At 44.9% G+C, this 20,197-nt stretch overlaps 1 protein-coding gene across 1 annotated transcript in view; it reads right to left on the bottom strand.

Annotated features, from left to right (window-relative positions):
* LOXHD1 (lipoxygenase homology PLAT domains 1) overlaps positions 1-20,197 on the bottom strand; it is a 218,785-nt gene that overhangs the window by 154,373 nt on the left and 44,215 nt on the right. Inside the window, exon 5 of the mRNA XM_019496142.2 lies at positions 724-822. Coding sequence (XP_019351687.2) covers positions 724-822 — 99 coding nt within the window. The remainder of the gene's footprint in view (positions 1-723; positions 823-20,197) is intronic.

The raw sequence follows: 20,197 nt of genomic DNA, 5'->3' as shown, positions 1-20,197 counted from the left end.
TTTCCACCACAGTTTTTAGGACTTTTCCATAGAGGTAGATCTAGGGGTTTGGTTTGGATTCACCTCTAGTTATTATTCAGCTAAAGTAAAATAATGATTACTGAAAATCAAGTACCTGCCACTTATACTTTGATACAACCTCTGTCTCCTAAACTGCAACTTATCCCCATTTAATTCAAATCACCTGATAAAGTGTTAACTGAGTCAAGAATTTTAACTGAACACAGAGATCCAACCATAGTTCACAATTTTGACGTCAAATACATCATGTAGATAAAATTTTCCTCCCAGCTATACGAAAAGGCTCTCCAACATCCCGTCCTCTGTACTTGTACAGGTACGTGTGTGGATTGTTTCCCCGTTGCACTGGTTTATATTTCTCACTCATTGTGTGCGTGAGTGTGTGAGCATGTGTGAGTGTGCGTGTGTGTGTGTGTGTGTGTGTGTGTGTGTGTGTGTGTGTGTGTGAGAGAGAGAGCGCGCGATGATACAGTGATAGAAATGCTCGAGCTTTGTCTGCATTCCAGCCTCCACTGCTGCTTTGCAGCTGCACCTGCTGGGAATTATGGGTCTGAGAAATCCTACAGTAGACAAAGCCATTTGCTGTCCCTTTCACCGAGCCAAATCATTCTGAATTTTTCCAGAGTGCTGCTGTTTGTTATTCAGCTATCAGGCCTGCAGAGCAGGAAGAAGTATTTTAGGAAACGATTTGCATATGAATACCTGTGTCTCCGTGCTTGCCGAAAATATTAATGTAAACATCAGCATCTGTTCCACTGCCGCTAAGATCACCAGTAAACACTCTGACCACATACTTGTTCACTGCAAAGAAAGAGGCAGAAATACTTAGCATATTAACAGTACAAGACATAGATAAGCAGAAAACAGACTGATACAAACCAGAGCTGCCATTAAATTGCAATATGTCCTGGGAACGCTCTTAACCCTAGGTCGTCCTCCCCATAGCGCATACTTGCAGAGTAACCACTGGATGATCTTTCTTCTCTCCATAGGAAAGAAATGATCCATTAATAGAAGGTCCTTTTCTATAAACACAGTTTAATGCGCAAGGTGCCCATTTCTCACAGCACAAAGAGCAGATCATTCCGTTCTTGACTCTTCGCTAAAGGTTCAATCACACAAGGCAAACGGTGCAAACTGTGATGCCGGCACATGCCGTTAAGTGAACCAAGCCAGCCTTGCTTTCTTGAAACATCAGTGATTTGTGTAACCTTCTTATCAGCACCAGTCGATTATAGCTATCTCTGCAGCTTAGCTCACACTGCCTGGGAACAGGATGTCAAATCTTTTGAAAAAACATCAGTCAAGTGCAGAGGCACAGAAGCTGGAGCGTGTCCTGGCTCCCTGTCTGACCTAGTTTAAAAATTCTTTCCATATTATCAAAAAGCGGTAAGTGGGTAAAGCAATCAAGCACAGAAGCTATGCTAAAAACTCCCACGTTACATCTGTAGGGCACTAAAGGACCCCAAATCACTTACGTGAGTAACAAATACAAATAGTCCAATTGTCCACATCCATAAATGCCAGGGGTAGGAGTTTTGACATGGTTATGGTAGGCATAACTCCTTGGCCTCCAAAGTCAATGACAGAACTGGCCTAGACTTCAGTGGGATCATAGAGACATGACTTGAGTACAGGACACGAGCATATTTAAAAATCCCACCCTACGTGCTTAGTCGACAGAGCATATAGATGCAGAATTTGTCTTTTTCTATACCAGGTGGCAGGTTCCGCATACGTTTAGACTAGGCTGAGCAATGTGTAGCAGATAAGGCATTCAGTTCATTCAACTTTTTTCTGTCCATGAAAAGCCTACAATTCCTTGTACACATTTCTTGCTTTAAAATCCTCTGCCAACTATATCCTAACTTTATTTTTATTGTACAGAGTCTCACTGGGCCAAAGGAATGAAGTTGTATACCAGGAGGTATCTTTCCTGGCTTACAAGAGTCATGAACAAGCAGTGTCACTCCTAACTAAAATAGGCAAACATGTCGTTCAGGGAAGAAATCTCTCCGTCCTCCTTCTAGCATGCACTAATGTGACCAAGACTGAACGAATACATGATCGAGCCAGGTTTCACTCACCCATTCCTGAGTAAATTCATAGAGAAGTTGGGCAAAGACCAAATACAAAATCATCTACTCTAGACTTGGTAGCTTCTGGGTTCAGACCAGGACTAATAAATTATCCCCTTCTGTCAAGATGTAGAGAATAAAACTCATTCTCATGCCCCTGGACCTCTCTCGGCATTACACACTTTTGATATGATATGCTGTCCTAAGAAAGGTGGAAGGGATCCATGGAAATGCACTAAACTGATGGTTTGGGTTCTTCCTTCAAAGAGAAAGAATGATGGGCAACTGCACTTCTACAACTCGTTCCCTTGCTCACAGGACCCCACAAGGATCAATTCTCCTCCAGTCCTTCTCAGTGTCTATACGCAGTCAATAAATGATGTGGTCCGACAACGGACTGAAAGGAATGCTATTGCTGAAATGCATCCCTTTTTAGTCTTCACTTTTGGCAACCTCGATAGCATCAAGAACAAGTATCAAGAGCAGTGTCACATTCCTCAAACCGGATCAGCTCATGGATGAAGAACAGCAGGATGTTGTTGAACCCAAGAAGGAGAAACGATGTTGGTGAACAGTGGAGAGCCTTCCCAAGAATTCACAGCCATGTTGTAGCCTTCTTTGTGTGAAGGTATAAACCTAGAAGTGGTCGATCCAGTCCACAGTACAGCCTTCCTGAATAATGGATGCTAAGCTCTATTATAGCAGCACCCAAGAGAAGTTTTCTGTCCCTGTCTGCTACCTAAACGACTCCATTCCACTCTGACAAATAATGAGGGCTTCATCACTTCTTATCTGGACTAGACCAGTGTGGTACACCTGGGAATGAAGCCTTCAGCACTTAAGACTGCTAGTCAGTAAGGAAGGCTGCAGTGCATCTCTTAGCAGCAACCAATGCGATATCAAACCAGTATCAACCAATGCAACACAAACTACTGCAGATGCATCAGACTTATTTTCCACTCTCTACATTGGCTTCCTAGAAGATACTAAGTCAGGTTCAAGGTCTTTTCTACTATTGTAGATGTGCTACATAGCCTGAGCCCAGAACAGAAAATCTTGGCTAGCGCTCGGAGATGATGATCCTGGTATACATCTTCACACATCTGACCCAGCAAGACTCTCTACCGTAAAAATAAAGCTTGTTCAGGAGACAAATTTCTCTGGGGCTAGTGTGGGAGGAACATTTCCATCATAAGCCCTACCACCTTCTGCTTCAAGTCCTGTGTTTTTGACCTTGCCTGCTTTAACATATATACAAAGCAGTATGTAGCCTGAAGTCTTTTTTTTCAAAAGTGTAAAAACAAGACACACTCTTGTACATGCTTCTGCCCCTGAAGAGAGGATGAGAAAACAACATTACAAGAGAGACTAGTTATATCACTTAATGCATTATGAGAAGATGCTCAGCTATGGTGGTGATGAGCATAGAGTAAGAACCTACCAGGAATAAGACAGTACTGGACACAGCTTTGAATTCATTTTCTTTAAAGGAACTAAAACTCAGCTTGACAGGTAAGAAGCTGCCCATCGATATATTGTTATCATTACAAAATGCCATATTTACCTGAATCCCAGGTGACTTCCGATTTAAGAAGACCCTCCAATAATTAGATGCTATTTATGGGAAAATTATACATTTGTTATAATTTTCCATATATAGAATCTAACGTGCAGAGGGTTGCTATAAATCTCCACCCACCCACGGTTACAGCAAGGAAAACAGTGGCAGGGGGTAATATAGTGGGGGAGGTAGGTGGCCCCCTCGTCCCCTAGGTCCCCCTGCAATCTGCTCTTCCCACAGTGACTGCATCCCCTTGCCATTAGCCCTCCCTGCACCCCAAAGCAAGTGCATCCTGCCTGCCACCCACAACCCTTGACCTTCCAGCCCATGCGTCCCCATCTGCTCCCCAAAGTCTTTGACCTGGTGCCCCTCTTACTGTCAAACAAAGCTCCTGGGGCATAGAGCACATGGCAGTAAGCCCCTGCCTGGCCACACAGCAGCATCTTGCGGCCAGAGCTACCGCTGTTGCTGCACGGCTAGGCACGGGTCAGAGCTTTTGTGTGCGCCATACCAGGGAGGGAACGGAGCCAGAGCTGCACCTGACAGTAAGGAGTAGGGTGGGGGTGGGAAAGGAGGCAGAGGCTGTGGCGGGTAGACAGGGATGTAGGAGCTGCAGGGGGCAGGTGGAAGGGGAGAGGGGCAAGCTCAGGGCCAGAGTCAGAGCCACAGCAGCTGCCTGCACCCCGCCACCTTGTACTCAAATCCCAGACGACAGACTTTCCCCCCCATATTGGAGGGGGGTGGATCTCATCTTGGATTCAAGTAAATACAGTAATAATGATACATATTGAACAAACAAGAAAGGGGACAAGCCTGGCTCGCAACGGGGAAGAACTGCTCAGGAATTCTTGCTCTGCCAAAACAGTTCTTGGAGAGAGGCAGACCCCCCAGAGCTCTCACTTCTGTCAGCCAAGGATGGAGGCAGTGTGGTTTAAAGCTACAGTCTCGAACTGTTGTGCCCATGTGCTGCCAGCTGCAGAATTGGCCTTTAAAACCCCATGCTGAGGGGTGATTCCTGCATCTATACCGAGTACCACAGAGTACCTGCACTGGGGCATTTTCAGGATCAGGGCATAAGGCAATAAAGAAGGGACTTCTTTAAGCCACAGCCTATATTTATATCTATTTATATAGATATAGATATCTATATATCTCTATATCTGTATCTATATATAGATGTATCTATATATAGAGAGATATCTTGATATCTCTATCTCTATATAGAGATAGAGGTAGAGATAGAGATATCTCTATCTCTATATATATTTATATATAGACTATATATATATATATATATATATATATATTTATATAGAGAGATAGAGATAGAGATCTCTCTATCTCTATCTTTCCATAATGCATATATATTTATTTATATAGATATATATTGATATATATATCTATTTATATTTAGTCAGCAGCTATTACTCCGACTCCCCAGGAGCAGGACTAAGCAGGGGAAGAAAGGTTTGCAGAGATCCTTGACAGACCTCATATTCTGCAGGTTTCACTGACTTTGTTGATCAGCTATCAAGTGCCAGGCTGCACCAAGAGAAAGGGGGAGATAAAACACTTTTAAAATAGCAAAGGGAACCACTTTCACAACCAAAAAGGATAGGCCCCACCTCATGCAAAGCTTTAGATAAGGTTATTTCCAGGAGCAGGCTCACTTATCTCAATCATGGCAGTCAAGTCAAGCACATTAAGGGCCTCACTATTTTAGTTTTGGAAGTAGCTCAGGTTAACATCATATATAGTAGTTCTGTATAGAGGCATAACTAGCAAGTGTTGCACCCTGGGCAAAACCCTGCTGAAGAGTGTGTGTTGGTGTGGGGGTCAGTCTGACCTGCCCCCGGGGACTCGAAGGTCCTGGCTGACACTGCCACAGTGTGGTCTGCTCACCCCCAACTGCTGCTGACATGGTGGCCCTGCACCCAGCTACAGCTGCTGTCACCACACTGCAGACTTTCTGTGCAGACACCCACCGTTCTGGCACCTCAGTAAGCTGGCACATGGGGCTGGTGCCAGGCTCATCCACCCCTAGCTATACTACTGGTTCTTTGCGTCCTTCTTGGTTTGAGCAGGAATGAGAATGACGTGGGCCTGGTCTACAGGGAAGCAAATGTCAGCTTCCCTTGGATTTTAAATAGAGGGTGCAGGCCCTTCTATGCAGTATTAGTGATTCAGGAAAGCTCATAATATTGTAGCATTTAGAAAAAGCAGCATTTTCATTTCATAATATCTTCCTGGTTCTTGGTCGCTCAGAATTCACTCTAGTAAAGAGATCAATTATGCTGACTGAAGAATATTTCAGGATGTTTCTACCTGCACCATGAACGTCAAGGGGGCTAGTTAATTGCTGATGATAGCTGGGACTTAGTGTAGCTGTACGTGAGCATCCTGATTGGTGCACAGAGCTGGAATTAATTTTCCCAGTACTGAAGTTATTGATATCTGAGCCAGAATGCAGGGCACAACCAAAATCACACTGGCTAACACACATATTAATCTCTGCATCTTAAACTGTTTTATGATGTCTCTTCATTTCATGGCACTGTTCAGCCTGTGTGATGTGCAAGGGGATATATTATAATCTATGTATGAGGCACCTTAAGTTCCTGAGCAATCGTGTATGCCGTGCACTCAGAGATATTTCAGCTTCCACTGCCATAGCTCATCTAGATGCTCAAAGGGACATTCATGACCCAGTCCCCGAGAAGACTTTGGAAAGATGTTACAAAGATACCATCTATAGGCAGTAACGGGGTGGCACTAATGGACTCAGCTGAAGTGAGGAAGTGGGGAACGGGACAGCTCAGTGATTTATTGTTCCTGACAAATTAATTTAGCTGCTGGCAGCTGAGAGCACTGACTACCATCCCTCCCAGTGCTAGATTTGGTTTGATTTCCTTAAGAGCACAGGGTGGGCTTTCTTGTGTGTTGTGAGGAAGGAGAGTTGTGTGACTTAGGCAGTGGGCTGAGACTCAGGAGATACAGGCTCATTTCTAAGGTGTGCCATAGACTCCCTGGGACAAGCTCCTTAATCTTTTCAGGTAACAGCTCCTCTATACAAAGCGAGGGTGCAATTACCGTCTTTGCCTCTCTTCTCTATTTAAAGTGTATGCTATTTGGTGTCGGGCCAGGCCCTTAAAATGGAATAGATGCGGAGTCCTATGGAACGAAGCCTTGTTCCAGGGGTTTCTAGACACTGCAGTAATTCAAATAAGTCCTGCATTTCCCAGCCCGTGGCCATTTAGTTCACACCACATTTATTTGTTCTCAGTGCCCCTTCCTTCCAAGCAACTCAGACAGTAGAAAACATATGGACTCATCCCAGCACAGCCAGACACCTGCAAACCACTTTGGTATTTTCCTGTCTGCTTTAATTCAGTTCTTCCTTCTGTCTCAGAAATCAGTGTTGACCCGATGTCTTATCAGCCAGAAGGCATTCTCCTGTGGATTGCGGCTTATTTCGCTTTCAGGCCGTCACTGGATGGACCGTGCCTCTCTCCTGAAATTCCTTGAAAAGGGGGATCCTGTTGGCACGTTTCTAACTGTGACCCGGTCTTGGGTTTTTGGCTAATCCTATTTCCATCACTAGATGGCTCCCTCAAGCACACAATACCAAACAGCAGGACACCAGCTCATGTGCTGAAGGATGCAAAGTGGACCACGCTCCATTACTTAAAACTATGGTCTCCCGCTGGGCTCAGTGAAGTTCTCCATTTTAAATGCCTCAGTAGCTCCCTTGTGCATGACCTGCAATGTAGCAGGTTCCCAGCTGGGCATCGAACTGAGCAATGTCAGAGCTGTCTGAAACACAGCGTACCGGGGGAAAAGCAAGAGCGCTTGGTCTGGGCAGCACTGAGCTCCCCATCTAGGTGAGTTCTAGTCATGCCATTTTACAAGTACACCCGTGGGTACTGGTACCAGGACTTGTGGTAGAGGTGATATCTATTATTAGACCAACTACTTTCATTTCTATCCAGGAGAACTTTTACCATCTTTTCTCCTATGCCTTTAGAAGGGTGTTTGTGCCCAGAAGCTTGCAATTAAAGACTTTTCCCCCCCAAATCTAGTTGGTCTAATAAAAGATATCACCTCTACCACAAGTCCCGATTCCTTTTGCCACTAGACCAATACATCTATAACCTGGATACCTGGACCTGACTTTTAAAGTGTATCACTGTGTCAATGAACACTGGTACTGTGATTTCACTGAGCATTTGGGATCCATGAGCGATCCACAGGTAGAAAAGAGCCATCCCCACTGCCCCCCGAATTAGTGGCACTCCAGCTTCACCTCTTCCATAGAAATGACAGCATAACTGGTTTGAGAAGCAGTATACTCAATACTAGAAGTAGCAGGAGGGAGGGATGGCTTTGTGTGCAGGGCACTGGCCTGGTATTCGGGAGATCTGTGTTCAGGTCCTGGCTTTGCTACAACCCTCTTGCATAACCTCAGCAAAGTCATTTCCTCTCATGGTGCCCTGTTCCCAATTGTCAGATGAGGATGAACTGGCTGGGGATGTCTTGACAAAGTTTCCCCTTGGAAAATGCCAGTTTTATCAAAACTTAATTTTTTATTTTTTGTTTTTTGGTAAGAACATAACTATTCTTGACCAAAAGAAGAAACTTGCTGGAAATGTTTTCTTGGGCTCCAGGATGATATTTCTGGTCAAAACCTGGGGTGACGCACAGTAGCACAATAAGACTAAGTGTACAAGTAGTCTTTACTCAAACACTTAGTCTTCTAAGAGCCAATGGGACTAACTGTGTGTGTGTGTGTGTGTGTGTGTGTGTGTGTGTGTGTGTGTGTACGAGCTGCTACATGATATACGTGAACTGCCCAAATGGAGACAAAAATGAGCTGAGTACGAACGTGAATGTCTGTTTCCATGTAAATCACAATCCTTTGTAACTGGACTAGACACCGACTCAATATATTTAGTTGTCCCTCTGCAGTGAACATCAGCCTTTCCCTTGTGTGTGGCTAGAGGGAGAAGAGAGCTCCCAACCACAGCAGTCCTGACTCGGGACGGGGGTCGGCCCAGACGACCTTCAGAGGTCCCTGTGTGGGACCCTGCAGGAGCAGCCTCAGCAGTGGGGGATGCCCTTGCCCCTGAGGTACAGGCCAAGGCGGGGGACAGACAGTGGAAAGAGCAGGGCACAGCAGCATGAAGTCCTGCCCCTGCCACCCTTAAGTGGCATCAGCTACATCAGAGATTCCCCACACTTTTGGCCTACAGGTCCCCCTCCATATCTCTTCTGGATTTAGATCTAGGTCTGGGATTTTCAACTGGGGTGCCACAAAATTCAGCAAAGTTATGGAGTCATTTTTAACAGTATGTCTTAGCACGAGTCTGATTTCCTCTGCCAGGGGAATGGAGTAGGTTACGTGTTTTGAAAAAAAATAATACATGCACACACACAGACATATGCACACGCCTTGTTGGGTGTCAGAGTGAAGTGTGCTGCCAGTTTGAAGGAAGGAAGGAGCTCCAGGTATCAAAAGTTTGTGAAACACTGCAGTAGCATAATGGGGGTGACTAAAGCACTAGCCCCAAGAACCAACCTAGGGTGGCACAAAACTAGCAGCTGCCCTGCTGCTGGTTCATGTGCTGCGCCCGCCCAGGGTGCAGAACTGCCCCGTTATGCCTCTAGCGACTCCCCGCTCTGCAGAGCCAACAGGTAGGTGGTTGAAGCATTTGGATGGCATGGGGGAAACCCGGGTCAAGTCTCTGCTCTGCCTGATTCATAGCAGAGACGTGAATCTAAATCTTCTACATCCCAGCAGAGTGTCTTGACTATCAGATGACTGGCTCTTCTGGGGGATAGTTCTCTCTCTCTGACTCTCTCCCAACCACATAAAATAAAAAGACTTCAAAAGGTTTTGTTTCATCCTGCTAAGGCACGGAAACATTTTGAAGTCTCTGCCAGCTCTGTGGGACAGGAAAGGCATTTCCTGCCTGTTTCTAATGATTATACCTCCCTGCCTATTACAATGATAAGGGCCTACAGGTACATAAGTAAAATAAGAACGGCCGATAACAGGAGCCACAATCAGCTCTCATTAAAGTCACTGGAAGGACTCCAATTGAGTTTAACAGAAGTTAGCTCTGGCTTTCAAGGAATCAGCTTGGCTTTTTGCTGCTTAAAGCAACTGCACACTGTAGTATAAAAGATCTTTTCCTCCCCCCTCAAGAAAAACACGGGATTCATCAGTTCAGCAGATCATTACTGAGCCCCTGAATAATTACTTTCTTTCCAGAGGAACCAACAACCATCCTTGGTAATGAACTGCACCTTTCACAGTCCATGAATAGCTTCCGAAATTGAGTGCTCGAATTGGAAATCCAGATTGCTTTGGGTAGTCGCTCAAGGTACAAGAGCATTTGGAGATCAGGGATGTTTATGAAGAATTTAATATTGCTTTCATAATAACTGAATTTGGCCACAAGTGCAGAGATCAAAATGCAGCATTACCAGGGAAAAAACTCCAGAGAGTGCTTATATTGCCTTGCAGGACTGGCATTTAGAGACAGCTGTCGAGTGTGAAACAAAGCTGAATCCATTTGCAAAGCTTTTCTGCTATGGATACGATGCCCCAAAGAACAGGGAGGGAAATAGGTGGTGACTATTATGCAGTAAAGTATAATGGCAAGAAAGAGAGGAAAGGAGAATGACTGCATTTCTTCCACTGAATATTGTGATTGCTCTGATGTTTCACCTAATACTGTCTTCTGCTGAAGTCAGCAGTTCGTTTCAGCATGGTGCTACCCAGAGACCACCAGAGCAAGCCCCGGTGAGATGTAGCCTTGGTTTGAAATTCAAACACACATCGAAATGCTAAGCAGACAGGAAGCCTAAAATGGACGGCCCATAAACCATCAAAGGCAATCGAGAGATGCCACGCTGCTGTACAAGAGACTTTTCCTTTCAGGTGTCTCTCTGTTGCTGCCACGGAAGTGACTATTCTGTATTGCAGGTTTACACTGCCTAGCTCAAATGCCAGCAGCTGTTGAGCTGCAGCAGCGCAGAACTCAGTAGGGACTCATTTACCTTGCTGCTTCATATTGTGACTGCGGTCTGGGCCGATTCCTAGTTTCATTTGATTTTCACAGCTCTTAAAGAGCCTTTTTTTGTTGTTTTTCATGGGTTCAGCTTACTTGAAGTCCCACTTTGTGAAACCCAGTTTTTGCCAGTGCTCATTAAATGCAATGGGAAAATCGCATGCATAGGCAGTGCCATGGCAAGGAAGTTTGGTGCCTGGGGCAAAGCCTGCAGTGGCAGCCCACCCTTGCCCCACACATGGATCTGGGGGGGGGCACATGATCCCCCATGCTTGCCTGGGAGTGCACACGGCAGCAGAAGCCACCCTCCCCCCATCCCCGCACCCCCCCAAGCGAGTCGCTCACGGCTCCATCTTGCACCCTGCTGGCTTCGGCACCCAGGGCACTCACCCACTCGTGCCCCCACCCTTGCTATGGCACTGCACACAGGGTTTGAAAAATCAGGCTCAAAATTTAGCAGGATCTCATTCAGTTGGGTCCCAAATCCAAAGAGCTTTGCTTTTTCACAGCCAATACCCATTATTAGAAAAGCCAATAGTGCAATAACCATTATTAAAAAATGTGGGCCAGAGGCAAGTCCTAATTCAGCAAAACAAGCAAGTAAACATGTGTCTATGCCTCATTGGATCAGGATGGATTTAAAAGCCAGGTACAGACATTACATTTTTACTTATTGCATAAGTGATTGGAAACTGGTCTATACCCAGAACGGAACAGAAGTTTGGCACACACAGATTGGTGTAAAAATAGTGAAACCTGGTTTAAGATTTTCCCTCTCCACCCCCACCCCCACCCCAATGACAAATGTTTACTACTGATCTAAACTATGCCACTTACAGAAAACCACATAAATTAGATCAATTCTGCCATGGATTTGTTGAATGTCTGTACCTAGCCAAGGTGTACTTAAAGGTAAGCATCTGCCTAAGTTACTTGCTAAAGTGATTGGCTGTGTCAAGCCCCTGTGTCAACCAAACACAATATCTTAGTTTGGCCAATATTAAAAAATAGTGAAAGTGAATTGTGAAGTGAATTGTGACCTGCGTCATCACAGCAAAAACCAAAGCAGGGAATCCTCATTCTTAATCTATGAATACCTTAGACGGGCTCTAAACTAGACCCAAATTCAAACGTGAGTTAAGGTAAGTTCATCTTAGATGATACGCACCCTAGACCAGTGGTGCTCAGCCTAAGCCCATGGACTGGATCCAGCCCATGGAGCTGTGTCATCTGGCCTGTGGGGCTTCCCCCTGGGTCCAAAAATTTTGCAGCGAGGGAGGTAGTGGCACCATTAATTGTGCCATACTCTGGGACCCACAGCAATTAATACTGCCCCGCTCCTCCTTGCCAAATGTCTAGACCCTTGGGGAGCCTCACAGGGCAGATGACATGGCCCTGTGCACCAATTACACCAGTGTATCAAGGAGGTCAGCAGCCAGACTCGCCATGTGGGGCCAGCCCAGCATACTGGATCACACCTGCAGACTGATCCCCATGCCAACCCTACACTGGATCAGGCCTGCGGAGCAACCCCACACACAGGATCCAGACCGTGGACCACCTCATGCCACTCATGCAGCCAACCAGCACCATGGCCCTAGACATACAAGTTGCGGGTGGTTTGGTCTCTTTGTGTTGATCAGCACTAGGCACACCAACATTTGGAGAAATGCATTCTGGGTTTTTACTACTTCATTTTCCTTTGAACACATGTTCAAGAAAACCATCCCATTCACCGTAAATGATCCCACTATCTTCAGATTATGCAAGGGTGCATGTGCCTACCAGTGCTAACAAACAGGTCGTTATCAGCTGATCAGCTGAATTTCAATAATTTCCTATCACAGGAATATTGAATACACTCTTCACACATTATACCCTCTGTATTCACACAGACACGCACACACAGGGCTTGTCTCTAATTCCTATTCAAAAAGATTCAATTTCTGGCTGCCCATTGTGACCTTCCAGGGTATACAACTTACCTGTATTACCATGATACACCCACAGCTATATATAACCTTTGTTTCTGATGTTCCATTGTTGCCAAAACACTAATAGTAATAAAAATAATCAACAAGCAACTTTTGGCACTTATAAGTTTGTGGGTAATAAATACCATGCAATTACACTGGCTGCTTCCTGCCTCAAGTTCCTGATGAACAATGCATTGTGTCTGCATCCTAACAAGAAGAATGAAATGTTTGCTCAATAGCTCTTTAGCTTTCTAGTGCTTAATACAGCTGCACAGCTGTAATCATATTTATTATTAATACGCTAGATAAGATTAAACGTTACCCAGAAAAAGAGTTATTACTAATTAAGTGAATGGAACAGTGACACAATTTGAGGTCACACACAGTGTATGGTCACAGTGTTGTCCTATTTTGAATATGCGGCCTTGTCTGAGTTTCACATAAACTATTATCTGAAACCTTTATAGCCCATTGTGTTTGATCTTTAACAACTCTGCAGAGTTAACAGCCAAGGAGCCAGCTGGAGATAAGTCCTTGGCTCTGAACCTGGCTGTAATAGCCAAGTTGGCAGGACTTTGTGAAAATGTAATGGCTTATCTTTCATCATTAATTGAACCACAAGAAATTCTACGTTTATATCCAGGTATTTATGCTACACTATTAGTTTGAAGGGCTACAAAAGTAAAAGGCCCCTTTGAAAATTGATTTTCTTGTTCTTACAGGATGTTCTTATAGCATTTGTCTAGATTTGGAAAACAGGTTGAAGTTAGGTCACGATAAACTAATATACTGGTGAACCCTGACCTGTCCACTGCCTTTTCTCCCAGTACAGAGCCAGCCTTCAGCCTGTTATAGCAAGATAAAAGTATTATCCAGTTGGTGTCCAATGGGAAATGTCTTATATTCAGCTAGGAGGTTATTTAATCCCAACCACACCTCAATTTCTTTTCTTAATCCAACTCAAGTCATGGTAAAGTTAATGCTGACAAAACACTTTGGCCTGACCCCCCATACTACAAAGGCTATTAAACTACATAATAAACACAGTACCAATACAAGCTTCTCCCTTACCAATATTTCTCAGCCCTGATCTAGATGGACCACTCCTCGTCATAAGAGGTAGGACCAGTGCCTAATTCAGTCCCTGACTTTCTGTTCACACAAACATCAAGGGGCCAATCAGTCCCAAATTTGGGGCTGGTTTTTTTGATGTGGACATACTATGAACCACACCAGACTTTCATTCATTTTTATGTGGGCTAATGAAAAACCATCAGATGGTAACAATGCTCAGCCAAACTGGGCTGAGACCACAATGACACTACTGATTCATTTTTGAGGAGGGGAGAAACCAAACACTTGGGTGCTGCCAACATTGTGTAAAGGGAGCTGAAATACCAGAAAGTTCACAGGAGTGTGCATGAAACTGTGTACGGGCACCCCGTGAGGGACAAAGATCAAGCCAGAAGGACACGAACAAATTATTTATCATATCAATAAACTTCAACTATAGACTCATCACTTCATAGTTGTTAGGGGCTGAAAGGGACCTCATCGGGTCCAGCTGCCCTGCACTTGGGCAGGAAAGATGGCTGGGATCAGAAAACCCCAGCAAGATGGGTGCCAAGATGCTTTTTGAAGATCACCAGGGTGGGTAACTATATCACCTCTGGGGGGAGCCTATAAAAAACCCTCGGTACTCGACTTGTAAAGATGTTTTGCCTTATGTCTGGCCTGAAGCGATCTGCAATCAGTTTGTGCCCATTACTTCTTTTGCTCACCCAAGCCCTGATGTACACCCTTGATATACTTATAAGCTGCCACCAAGTCCCTCCGAGTCTTCTCTTCTGCAGGCTGAACAATCCCGAGCCTCTCCTCGTATGACCCGGTCTCTAGGCCTCTAAGCATGCGCGTGGGCCTCCTTTGGACTCTCTCAAGCTTCTCCATATCCTTGAAGTGCAGAGCCCAGAACTGGATGTGGTGCTCCATCATCATCCAGTACTCATCATCATGTTTGTCATTTATTATTTGGCACGGTGACCTAGATCAAAGACCTGTTGTGCCAGGCATTGTACTGATACATAGTCAGAGAGACAGCCCAGGACCCAAAGACCTTGCAGTCTAAAGAAGCAAGACCAGCAAAGGATTGCAGGGGGAGGAGAGTTCAATGGAGTTTCATCTCCGTCATTCATTATTTTGTATTCAGAGTAAATTATTATTATTTTACAAGGCAAGGTACAGACTTGATAATGTTGGACTCAGTTGCTACCCTCTGGATGGCATTACTTATACTCTCTGTCACAGAGTTCCCAACACCGGTAACTTTAAAAGTGCACCTGGAGCTATCTCTGAGGCATCAGCCTTGCTATTCTCTACCCGCTAAAACTAGAGGCTCTGGCAATTGCTTCCTTGCTCAGAGCTGGCCTGCTCCAAAGCCTGCCAAGGTGAATGGAAAGCCTCCTGTAGACTTCAGCTTAGATCAGGCCCTCTGGGCAAAGGTTCATTCACAGCCAACCTAAGATTTCAGAAGGGCAAGGGAAGCAGCATAAGGTTAAAAAAGATCCCTTCCTTGTCATTAGTACTGATAATGGAAAGTTACTCCTAGCTGCCAGTAAGAATCAGTGGTACCATAGTTGTCAAAATACCATTGGTATACTGTAGTGTATATGAATCAGGGTCTCAGAGAGAGTTAAAACAATCGGCCTGATGAAGACATCTGAAATGTTAGTCCATCCTTGAGAACATTGTGTCATTCAGTGAAACGAACCCTTCTAAGTACAGTGATTAAGCTATTTACAGTCAGTAAGTGCTACTATCTCTTCCAAGATTTTACACCGTTAATCATTAGAGCTGCTCAAAACTGTTTTCTGAAGTTCACAATTACATGTTGAATTTTGATATGGGGGGGGAAGCAACTGTGAATTTCTGTCCTTTTTTGCCATTGATTAGATTGGTTTTGTTTCTTCAAACGGTCCTCTCCAATGTTCATAACCTTCTTTCTACAAGCCAGTTTTTAACATAGGCTGAAACACAGAACCATAGGGTTGAAAGGGAGGGACCTCCAGAAACATCTAGTCCAAGCCCCTCTGCAAAAAAAAGGAAAGGATGCGCTACTCCTAAAAATGACCTCCAGCTCAACCAAATGGCTCCGATAATAAACTTTCCCAACTTACTAACCTCCTCTTCCTCCTGAACCCAATCCTTAGCATGACCCAGCACCCACACTGAAGGAACTTCTGCAAACTCCATATTGTTACTGTCGGCAATCCCTCAATTTGAGGATGATCCCTACTACAGCTCATTGATGGGTCTCGAGGTGACTTGCCAGTCCAACTTTTGAGTCACAGATCTGTCCATAGAAGTTGCAGGTCTTTCCACAGGAAAGAGGAGGCTGCAGGCTGGGCTTCCCCTCCTTTTTCTTCCTCTGCTCTCTCTTCTCTGCTTCAAGGGTAAGACACATTACTTCAAAACAGGCTGCTGTTTGGTTGAGGTGGCACTGCCATTGGAGTCAGTCAGTAGCCATCTCCTCCCATCTCTTGATGTCAACATCCATTTTCCTGAGGGATACCTTCAATGTATCCTTGTAGCATTTCCTCTGGCCACCACAAGATCTCAGGCCATTACTAAGCTGGGAGTAGAGCACTTGTTTTTGGAGCTTGAGAGTCAGGCATCTGCACACAATGTCCAGTCCAGTGAAATTGGTGCTTAAATATCACCGACTCAATGCTGGTAACATTGGCTTCAGAGAGAATGCTAGTCTTTGTAGCGATCTTCCTGTTTGATGTGAAGGATTCTTGAGATGACAATGGTAGGTCACCCACGTTTCACATCTGTAAAGGAGAGTGGCAACAATGACTGGACGGTAGACCTGGATCTTGGGGTCTTCTCCACTTGCCATTTGTAGGGTCCTGGCCTTCCTCTTCCTGTCACCTGACCAGCTGGCAGGGCTTGAGCCTTAATCCTTACTGCCTGTAAGTACGTAAGGGGTGTGCATCAGGATCTGGGGGAACATCTGTTCACCAGAGCATCCCAAGGGATAACAAGAAGCAACAGTCATAAACTCCTCCATGACCATTTTAGGCTGCACATTAGGAAAAACTTCTTTGCTGTCCAAGCCCCCAAGGCCTGGAATAGGCTCCCTCCAGAAGTGGTGCAGGCACCTACTCTGGACTCATTCAAGAAATGTTTGGATGTCTATCTTGCTGGGATCCTTTGACCCTAGCTGACTTCCTGCCCCTGGGGCAGGGGCTGGACTTGATGATCTTCAAGGTCTCTTCCAACCCTAATGTCTATGAAATCTGTGAAATCTTTGTCTGCAATTTTGTAGTCCCACCCCACTGCCTTCCACTTATCAATATGTGCCTATCCACAGGTACATCTCAATCTTTTCTTTGACATGCTGAATAGATCAACCACTTAACCATCACGTGATAAATCTTTTTTTCTAGGCCCCTGCATGACTTTTATGACTACCCCTCAATCACTCCAGCATTTGTCCATCTCTCTTGGAGTGCGGACATCAGCACGCTAGTGGTAGTCTTAAATCAATACAGTGTACAAAGTCAACATCACTCTCCTATTTTCACTTGCTTTGCTCCTTTCTATGCATCCAGCAATCTTTTTAGCCCTTTTAGATATATTGCAATGGGAGCTCAGGTCAAAGTAACATTTCTGATGACTGCTACATCCTTTTCTGTATCACTGCTTTCCAAGGTACAGGCTCTCATCCTGTAGGCATATTCTGTATTTGCAGTTTCCAGATGTATTAGCTTGCATGTGACTGTATTAAAACACATTTTGAGAATAATGGCCATTTATCCATCAATCCACATCCCTTTTTTAATGTTCCTCCTCAGCGTTTCTACGCTGTCGATCTTGATACTATCTGCACCTGTACAAGCAAAGATCATCCAGGCTATCGATCAATGTGCTAAACTGTATTGGACGAAGAAGTGATCCTTGAAGGATCCTGCCAGTAATGGCTCCATTTACTGATGTCTCCCCATTGTTTACATTTTGAGATCTGTTGTTAATCATTTTTGTACTCATCAAATACAAGCGTATCAAACACATGGCCCATGGGTAACATGTAGCCCATGGAGGTGGGTCATTAAGCTTGTGGGTTTTCTTACCACAGCTGTCAGAGCTGCTGGGTCCGCCCAGCCAGCACCCGGTGCATTAACACAGCTGTTGTAGGTAGGTACCCTCTCACACAGCCTTTTCCTGCTGCTAAATTTAGTGTTTTCAATCAGCTGCAGTTAATGACTGGTGTGAATAGCAGCAGCATTAACCCCTTGGGAGCTGATGGGCAATATGGCCTGCCAACTGATTTGGCCAGTCCTGTTCTGAGGATGAAATGGTGTACAAATCTCTGCCTGAGAGTGAGTTCAGTCCAGAAGTAACAGCTCCACAAGTCAAGGAATAGCATGTGTGGGTTAAGGCTGTAACAAGCAGATGACATAAAGCACAGAGGAGTCAGGTGAAGGGCAAAGCCTCTACAGAAAGACAAATCACAATCACCCCATCTGCAAAAGTCACCATCTCTCCATCACCGTTCCAGGTCTCTCACACTCCATAAAAAACCTGAACCTCTTAGCAGTCATTTATGTATTCATGATGGGAAAATTAATCATGAGAATGGGAAGCAGCTAGCAGCCTCCGAAGACTAGTGGAGACATCCAATTGTGCAAAAGCAAACAGAGAGAAAGAGAGGATGGGCATTCAGATACCAAGTCTGACAAGAAACAAGACCACAAGGGAAACAAGAATGCCGATTTTGAACGCAGCCAATCAGAACACAGATTTGGGAATCATTAATCTTTAAGCACAGGTACACAAAATCACCTGAGCACAACCAAAACCCCCCAAAATCACCTGAGCACAACCAACACCCCCAAAATCACCTGAGCACACAATTATTCATTTGCCTAACAGCGTGGAAAACATGAGTGTGCCAAGGTGAAATGCCTGTTTAATCCATTTAAGAGTTGCAAAGAGGGGCAGGGGGAGGAGAGACCTTTAGGGCAAGCAGCTTGCATGTACCAGGAAAGTCCTATCACAATCTCATTTCAGACCATTATGGATTCAGAGGGAGCAAAATACATTCAGGTAAATTTACATTTGTGGTTGACAGTTCACCTCAGCAGTCTGTGAATGTTTCTCTTTCATTAATTATGGTTCAAGGGGAGCCGCAACTTAAGACAGCGGAGCGGGTCCTCTTCTGTTACAAATTCATACCTGGCGCCTGGCAGACATCCAGCCCTTCACCCATGTCTCTGGAGGACAGCCAGTTCCCCACATTTGTCCAGACAATTGTGTAGCTTCCCTGCTGCAGAATGTCAAAAAATAGCTTTCTAGCAGATAAAGCAAGCTAAATAGAGGAGACAACGGCAAGGATTTTGGAAGACGCATCTTTCCTTCCGTTTTCATTGCGAATTCTTTAGGAAAGGGAACATGGCATTCACACCCTGAGAATGTGCAGGTGGAAAATATCTTGGGTGGAAGTTGCCCTAAAATGATGAAGAAGGAGAACAACAGAAGGACACAGGACTTCAGGAAAGCAGACTTTAACAAACTCAGGAACCCAATGGACAGGATCTACTGGGAGGCAAGTCTGAAGGGAAAAGGAGTCCAGGAGAGCTGGCTGTACTTTAAGGAGACCCTCTTAAGGGTCCAGGGGTAAGCTATCCTGATACAACAGAAGAATGGGAAGTTGACCTGCCTGGTTAGACAGCAAGCTCTTCAGTACACTCATACTCAAACAAGGATCCAATAAAAATTGGAATAGAGTAGATATAATAGTAGAGTATAAGAGAACTGAATGGGCATGCAAGGAGAAAATTAGGAAGGCCAGGGAATAATCTGGCCACGGACATAAAAAGCAATGAAAAAGTTTTCTACAAGTATGTCAAAAAGAAGAAGACCAGAGAAACCACAGGTCCCTTATGAAATGCAGAAGACAGTCTAGTTAGGGATGATGCAAAGGAGGCTGCAGTATTAAAAAGCTACTTTTTTACTTTAGCCTTCACAAACAGGGGCAGCTACCAGATGACAAGTACAGTTGGTAGCAGAGATAGGGAAGGGGACAAACAGCACGTAGTGGAGAACAAGGGGATCAGGAACAGCCAGTGTGGACTCACCAGGATCAGTTATGCCTGATCAACCTGATTGCCTTTTGTGATAAATTGACAGGTTCTGTGGACGAGGAAGAGCAGCGGATGTGACATAACTTGACTTTAGTAAGGTCTGAGGTCTTGAATCTTGAGGATCTTGAACTCATCAAGAAGCTAAGAAAATACAGACTAGACCAGCAGTTCCCAATCTGTGGTACGCGTACCACCAGTGGTACGCAGACAACTTATCAGCGGTACATGTTAACAGGGCCCTGATTTTGAAGCCCAGGAGTTTTTCAAACTGTGAAGCTCCACAGCAAACCACCTCCCAGCCCCACCTCTTGCACAGCCTCGGGAAAGAGGAGCTCCATGGTCC

This window comes from Alligator mississippiensis, chromosome 3, assembly GCF_030867095.1.
Source record: "Alligator mississippiensis isolate rAllMis1 chromosome 3, rAllMis1, whole genome shotgun sequence".
Taxonomy (NCBI): Eukaryota; Metazoa; Chordata; order Crocodylia; family Alligatoridae; genus Alligator; species Alligator mississippiensis.
This window is presented reverse-complemented; position numbering and strand designations above follow the sequence as displayed.